The following is a 7,157-nucleotide window of genomic DNA, read 5'->3' as shown; positions in this document are numbered from 1 at the left end:
GTCCCCCCGTGTCCCCGCGCGTCGCCGCTGTCCCGTGTGCCCGCTGTGCCCCTCTGGGGACAATGGGGACGTTTCCGTGCCCGGGGGGGAAGTGGCGGGCGCGGAGGGGGTGGCGGGGGGAACAATGAGCTGGCGCCGGGGCCTTTCCTGCCCCGCACCGGCCCCGGGCACGCGCAGGGTGGTGGCACCAGAACTGGGTGTGGTGACACCCGGGCCGCGCGTGGTGACACCGTGCAGTGACACCGTGACCGCGGCCCGGCGCGTGGCCCGGCTCTGTCCCCCTGTCCCCAGGTTCCTCACTCTCACATCCCTGTGTCCCCACGTGCCCAAATTCCCACACCACCAAATTCCCGAATCCCTAAATCCTGAGATCCCCACATCACCAAATTCCCACACCCCCGTGTTCTTAAACCCCCAAATTCCCAAATCCCCACATCCCCAAATCCCCAACTCCCCACATCCCCAACTCCCCACATCCCCAAGTTCCCACACTCCCATGTCCCTAAATTCCTAAATTCCCAAATTCCCAAAGCTCCAAATCCCCTCCTGCTCTGCCCCCCCATTGTCCCCCCACCCCAGGGTCACCCCAGGGTCCTATCCCAGAGACATCCCCCAGACCCCCGGCCACCCCTAGGGCTGCCCCCAGCCCCATTTTGGGGGGGTACAACCACAGCCCCCACTCCTGGGGGGCGTCCCCATTTTCCCCAGTGCCCCCAGCCCCATTTGGGGGGAACACCCCTACCCCCATCCCCAGGGGTGTCCCCAGTGCCCCCTCCCCGCCGTGGGCCCCCCCCCCCCCGTGCCCGTCGCGGTCCCGACGCTCCCCTGAGTCACCGGGGGGGCCCGGGGGGGCCGGGCCTGACTCACGGCCGGCTCAGCCCCGTATTTAGCCCCGTGTACAGCCCCGTGTACAGCCCCGTGTACAGCCCCGTATTTAGCCCCGTGTACAGCCCCGTATATAGCCCCGTGTACAGCCCCGTATTTAGCCCGGCCGGCGGCGGGGCCACGTCACCCCCCGCGCCCCCCCCGGCCACTCCTGGGGGGCCCCGGGGCGCCGCCACCCCCCCGGAGCAGCCGGTGCCGCGGTGTCCCCGCGGTGTCCCCGCGGTGTCCCCCTGGTGTCCCCGCGGTGTCCCCTCCGTGTCCCCCTGGTGTCCCCTCCGTGTCCCCTCTCTGGCCCCGGGGGGCGCGGGGGGGTCGGGGCTGGCCCGGAGCCCGGGCGGGCGCGGGGGGGGGCGCGGGGGGGCCCCGGCACCGGCGCTTCCCAAAAAGGCGCTGGAGAACCCGGGGGGCGGGAATGGGGCCAGGCCGGGGGGGGGGACACGGGGGGGGACATGAGGGGACACGGGGGGCGGGAATGGGGCCAGCCCGAGGGGGACACAGGGGGACACCAGGGGGGACACTGGGGGGAGTGTGAGTGTGGCTGGACATTCTGGGGACATGTGGGGACAGGGACACGGCACAGGGAGCCGCCACACGCGTGTGCTGGCTGTGCCTGTGTGCCCGTGTCCCCAAATCCCTGTGTCACCAGATCTCCATGTCCCCGTGTCCCCATGACCCCAAATCCCTGTGTTCCCGTGTCCCCAAATCCCTGTGTCACCAGGTCCCCATGTCCCTGTGTCCCCATGACCCCATATCCCTGTGTCATCATGTCCCAGTGTCCCAATAACCTCATATCCCTGTGTCACCACGTCCCCAAATCCCTGTGTCCCCATAATCCCAAATCCCTGTGTCCCCATGTCCCCAATTCCCCGTGTCCCCATAACCCCAAATCTCCATGTCCCCATGTCCTTGTGTCCCTGTGTCCCCACGTCCTTGTGTCCCTATATCCCCAAATCCCCGTGTCCCCATATCCCCAAATCCTCATTTGGGGTCACCCCCAAGGTCCAATGGGGCATTTTGGGGTCAAATCCGGGATTTTCCGGCTGGAGCAGCAGGAGCGGATTTGGGGCCGCTCCCCCCCCTTCTCTTTTTTGGGGTGAAATGTTGAGTTTTGGGGTGTTCCCTGTTTTCCCCACAAATTCCTGCCTCGGGCCTCTTTTTGGGGGATCCCAGCAGCCCCAAAATCCGGGAGAAGCCACCAAAACCCCCTCGGGTGAACCCAAAACCCCCAGAAATCCCCCCAAAAGTGCCAGGGGCAGAATCCCCTTGGGGATTTGGGGACAACAAAGGTGACAGAGATTTGGGATGGCCCCGGAACATTCCAGAGCCTCCCTGCCCAGGGAATTCCCGGCCCGGGGGAGAGAGGGAAAACAAAAATCGCCATTAAAAAATGGGTGGAAAAGCGGGAGCCGCCTGTTTTTTCCCAGGCGGGGACGGCGATCCCGATTTTCCAACCCCCGCCCGGATCCGCCCTGGCAGGAAAAACTCCGGGACACACAGGGAGAGGGGGCAGAGCTGGGAAAAAAAGGGAAAAATAGGGAAAAACAGGAAAAATCGGAAGGAGTTGGAAGAAATTGGAAGAAATTGGAAGTTGGAAGAAGTTAGGAAAAAGTTGGAAGAAGCTGGAAGAAGTTGGAAGAAGTTGGAAGAAGTTGGAAGAAGTTAGGAAAAAGTTGGAAAAAAATAGGAAAACTAGGAAAAATAATAGGAAAAAATAGGGGAAAAAAGGGAGAAAAAAGGAAAAAAATAGGGAAAAATAAGGAAAAAATAGGAAAAAAAAAGGGGGGGAAAAGGAGGAAAGAAAATAGGGAAAATAGGGAAAAAATGGGGGGAAAAAAAGGAAAAATCCCGCCTGGATCTGGGTGGGATTTTGGGGGAAATGCAGCGGGATCAGGCAGGGAGAGGCCGGGCCCGCAGCAGATGTTGGGATCGGGGCGGGGGTGGCGATCCCGATCCCGATCCCGCCCCGCAGCTGCGATCCCGGAATTTCCACAATTCCAGAACATTCCAGGCCCCCCCCGCCCCCCGCCCCGAGCCGGACCCAGCGGGGCGAACCCCTGGGAAAGGGGGGAAAGGATAAAAAGGGATAAAAAGGGATAAAAAGGAGATTCTTGTGCCCCAAAAGGCGGGCGGGAGCGGGGGGTGGCGGCAGCGGAGGCGGCGGTGACACAGAAATTCCCATTTCCACTTTTTCCGCCCCAAATCCGGCGGCTCCGAGCGGAGTCAGCTCCCGGCGCGGGGGGGGGGGGGGAAAGGAGGAGGAATTTGGGGAGGGGGGGGCGGGGATCTCCCCCCTCCTGGGGGTCCCGGGGGGGTCCCGGGGGCGGGGACGCTCTGGGACAATTTTGGGGAAGGATTTCCAGGGTGGGGTTGGGGGGGTCAAGGTGGGGTGTCCCCCCCCCCCCCCCAGGATGGGATGGGGACCCCCCCCCCCTTTGTCCCAGTACCCCGGGCACGGGGGGGGGACGGGGAACGGGACCTTGCGCAAGATGCCCCAAAATTGCCCCCCCCGAGCCCAAAATCGCTCCCGGGAGCGCCGGATCGGGGGAAAGGGAATGGGGGGAGGGGACGGGACAGGGGGGGGACAGGGACAGGGACAGGGGGACACCAGGGGGGTGGCGGGGGGACATCAAGGGCATGGGGACAGGACGGGGGGGTGACAGGGACACGGGAGGGGGGGGACAGGGACACATCGAGGGGGGTGGCAGGGACACGTCCAGGGGAGTGGCAGGGGGACACCGGGAGGGTGGCAGGGACACGAGGGGGGGTGACAGGGCCACTGGGAGGGGACACCCCCAGCCCGCAGTGACCAGCGCGGGGGTGGCGGGGGGTGGGTGACACCAATGGGGGTGGCGCCGTCCCCAGCCGCGGTGTCGCCCCCCGGGGACAGCGGCAGCTCCCGCACGAGTTTTTATTTCCGGAAATATTTGACAGCCGGGGGGGCCCCCCCGGGCCCCGCGACCCCCGGGACCCCCCTCGCTGTCACCGGCCGGGGCCGCGCTGTCCCCAAACGCTGTCCTGATGTCCCCAAACGCTGTCCGGCTGTCCCCAAACGCGGTCCTGCTGTCCCCAAACGCGGTCCCGCTGTCGCCGGCCGGGGCTTCCTCAGCGTCAGCCCCTCCGGCGGGGCGGCGGGGTCGGGGGGAGTCACTTCGGGTGTCCTGAAGGGGACAGCTCAGTGTGGCACTTGGGGACACACGGACACAGCCGAGTGTGGCACTTGGGGACACACGGACACACCCAAGTGTGGCACTGGGGACACTCCCGCCCCCCCGAGCGGTGGTGCCAGCCCTGTCCCCAGGTCCTACCTGTGGCAGGGGACGGGCAGGTCCCCCTTGGTGACCTGGAGGATGAACGGGGGGGGCTCCTCCAGCTCCTGCTCGCTCAGCTCTGCACGGGGACACCGGGGGGACAAAGTGGGGACAGGATGGGGACACGGCGGGGACACCATGGGGACAGGGATGGGGACAGGATGGGGACATGGTGGGGACACAACAGAGACACCATGAGGAGACCATGGGGACAAGACAGGAGCATGATGGGGACATTATGGGGGACACCGTGGGGACACGGTGCCAGCCTGTGGGGACACCATGGGGACAGCGTGGGACCCTCACCTGCGTCCCAGTCCTCCTGGCACGGGGGGGGCTGCCAGGTGTGCGCTGTCTTGGTCATGTCCTCAGGTTCTGCGGGGACACAGGGGACAGCGGTGAGGGGACACACCTGGGACACCTGGGACACACCTGGGGGGACATTGGGGACACCTGGGCACACCTGGGGGCACACCTGGGCACACCTGGGCGCACACCTGGGGGTCCCAGCGTACCTGGGGGCAGCTCGAGTGGCAGTTTGTCGGGGCACGAGGTGACGTGGGCGCGCAGGAGCGCGCGCGGGACGCGGTGGCGCGCGTTGAAGGGACACGTGGCCAAGGTGCGCGACACCTGCGGGTTGTTCTGGGGACAAGGACACGGGGGGGGCGGGGCTAAGGGGGGGCGGGGACGACACCGAGCCCCGCCCTGCACCCCAAACCTGAGACCCCGCCGAGCCCGGACCCGCCCAGACCCCGACCCCAAACCCCAATTCCCGCAGACCGTGACCCCAATTCCTGCAGACCCCAGACCCTCACAGACTGAAACCCCAATTCCTGCAGACCCCGACCCCAAATCCCTGCTGACCCTGACCCCAAACCCCTGCAGACCCCAGACCCTCACAGCCACCCCCCGGCAGGTCCTGGACCCCAAAACCGACCACTCACAGGCCCCTCTGTCCCCCCCATCCCGCTGTCCCCCTGTCCCGCTGTCCCCCTGTCCCCCTGTCCCGCTGTCCCGCTGTCCCCCTGCCCCCCTGTCCCGCTGTCCCCCTGTCCCCCCCATCCCGCTGTCCCGCTGTCCCGCTGTCCCCCTGTCCCGCTGTCCCCCTGTCCCCCTGTCCCCCTGTCCCTCTGTCCCGCTGTCCCGCTGTCCCCCGCGCACCTGCTGGCAGCGCACCAGGTGATAGGGCAGGCGGGACACGCGCACCTGGTGGCTCCGGTCGTACGGGCACTGCACGAGCGCGTCGGGCTCCATGCGGGCCCGAGGGGCCCGACGGTACCGGGCACGGTACCGGTTACGTCCCACCGGGCACCGTTCGGTACCGCCGGGCACCGTTCGGTACCGATTATGTCCCAGCGGGCACGGTTCAGTCCCAGTTCGGTCTCACCGGCCACAGTTTGGTCCAGGCAGTCCCGGTTCGGTCCCACCACTCCCGGTTCGGTCCCGGTTCGGTCCCGGTTCGGTCCCGGTTCGGTCCCACCGGTGCCGTTCGGGTCTCACCAGAGTTGGTTCTGTCCCGGTCCGGTCTCACCAGCGCCGGTTTTGCTTTACGGCAGCGTCGCCGTTACCGCGGCAACGGGCGCCGCTCCCGGGTCCTCCGAGCCGCTGGGGGGCGCCGCGGCGCCGCCTGGAACGCGCTGAAAATAAATGGGGAATTTCTCGGGTTTTTGGTCGTTAATTCCTGCCCCGAGATGCGCAGGGCGTCTCTGCTTCGGCCCGCGCGGCTGAAAAACGAGTCTGGACCCTTCGCTTTTCGGTCTTGAGGTTGTTTATTAATTCTTATCTATAACATTTCCTTTCTGCCCAGCCAAGGTCAGCTCAGCAGGGCAGCCGCAGGCACTGTGACCGCCCCCGGGGTGGTGTTGTCCTTTTATACCACAAACTACGTGTATCATATTTACACTTAATTCCCAATACCTGTCACCCATGTTAGACAGTGCACTTCTACTCTAAACCAATCCCAAAGTGCCAACATCACTGCAATAAAATGGAGAACGAGAAGAAGAAGGAGAAGAAAGACAGGACAGGCCCAACTTCCTCCATCTTGTCCTCATAACCCCCATTCCAAAAATCCTAAAATCGACATTTTCACCCTGTGATATTTTTGTTATTACACCATTCAAACCTGTGTGACTTTCAGGTCCTCATGCAAAGCTGGTAATTTGCTCCAGGGGTCAAAATCAGATCCCCAGGTGTTCTGGGCTGCGTGCCAGGGTCTCCGAGCCCCTTGGCAAAACTCTGGACACCCGGAGGGATGGACTGAGCTCCGACAGGAATTTATTAAAAATTAAAAGCTTTCTTCCCAAAATAAATTAAGAATTCATTAAAAATTCCTAATTAAAAGGCTTTAAAGTAGAAGAGCCTGGCTGGGGCTAAACCCAAGCTGGACCCAAATGGACTAAAAAAAAATGATATTTTTATATTTTCGCACCTTTGTAACTTTTGGTTCATTTGTGTATTGGGGTTATTTGTCTAATTAAAGTTTTGTGTTGTGAAGTTCCATCCTCCTGAGTGATTTTGTCAATTCCCTGTTGTTTACGATTTTTGGGCTTGAGGCTGTTACGGTGTCCTTGGATTTTGGGATGAGGAGGATTGTTCTGTTTAACTAAAAAACAATTTAAAAGTTAAAAATTAAGGCATCGATGGCAACAGGGGAAAATTTGGGTCTGAATGGGGCCTGACTGGGCTCAAACAGGCCCAAACTGGGGTTTTATAGGCCCAGTTTGGGCTACATGGGACCAGATTAGGGTAAATGGGCCCAGATTGGGGTAAATGGGCCCTGACTGGGGTAAATGGGCCCAGATTGGGGTAAATCAGCTCTGAGTGGGGTAAATGGGCCCAGTTTAAGGTTAAAGGGCACAGTTTGGGGTTAAATGGGCCCTGATTGGGGTAAAATGGGCCCTGATTGGGGTACCCTGACTGGGTATAAATGAGACCCATTTGGGGATAAATGGGACCCAAAAG

General features: G+C 62.6%; 1 protein-coding gene across 5 annotated transcripts; it reads right to left on the bottom strand.

The window, feature by feature from the left end:
* Positions 1 to 3,568: 3,568 nt before the first annotated feature.
* Positions 3,569 to 6,010, bottom strand: GTSF1 (gametocyte specific factor 1). 5 transcript variants are annotated; one of them, XM_077192701.1, is made up of 5 exons: positions 5,400 to 6,010; positions 4,709 to 4,835; positions 4,500 to 4,625; positions 4,191 to 4,272; positions 3,569 to 4,043 (listed from the first exon to the last, which is right to left on the bottom strand). In XM_077192701.1, the coding sequence occupies exons 1-5, from the start codon at positions 5,445 to 5,447 to the stop codon at positions 3,794 to 3,796; spliced, it is 633 nt and encodes a 210-aa protein (XP_077048816.1). In that variant the 5' UTR covers positions 5,448 to 6,010; the 3' UTR covers positions 3,569 to 3,793. The 5 variants fall into 5 exon arrangements, with proteins under 5 accessions (XP_077048816.1, XP_077048814.1, XP_054505003.2 ...); XM_077192699.1 differs by having other exon boundaries at positions 3,571 to 4,043; positions 5,355 to 6,010; XM_054649028.2 differs by having other exon boundaries at positions 3,578 to 4,043; positions 4,500 to 4,568; positions 5,355 to 6,010.
* Positions 6,011 to 7,157: the final 1,147 nt, after the last annotated feature.

This window comes from Agelaius phoeniceus, chromosome 35 (genome assembly GCF_051311805.1).
Source record: "Agelaius phoeniceus isolate bAgePho1 chromosome 35, bAgePho1.hap1, whole genome shotgun sequence".
Taxonomy (NCBI): domain Eukaryota; kingdom Metazoa; phylum Chordata; class Aves; order Passeriformes; family Icteridae; genus Agelaius; species Agelaius phoeniceus.
Note: the sequence above shows the minus strand (reverse complement) of the source record. Positions and strands in the feature narration are given on the sequence as shown.

Bases quoted from the DNA above. Each gene is read 5' to 3' on its own strand.
- GTSF1 (XM_077192699.1), bottom strand. From the start codon at position 5,447: ATGGAGCCCGACGCGCTCGTGCAGTGCCCGTACGACCGGAGCCACCAG. The intron at 4,836-5,354 runs GTGCGCGGGGGA...CCTTGTCCCCAG, and splicing joins ACCTGGTGCGCTGCCAGCAG to AACAACCCGCAGGTGTCGCG. The intron at 4,273-4,499 runs GTGAGGGTCCCA...GTCCCCGTGCAG, and splicing joins CCAGGAGGACTGGGACGCAG to AGCTGAGCGAGCAGGAGCTG.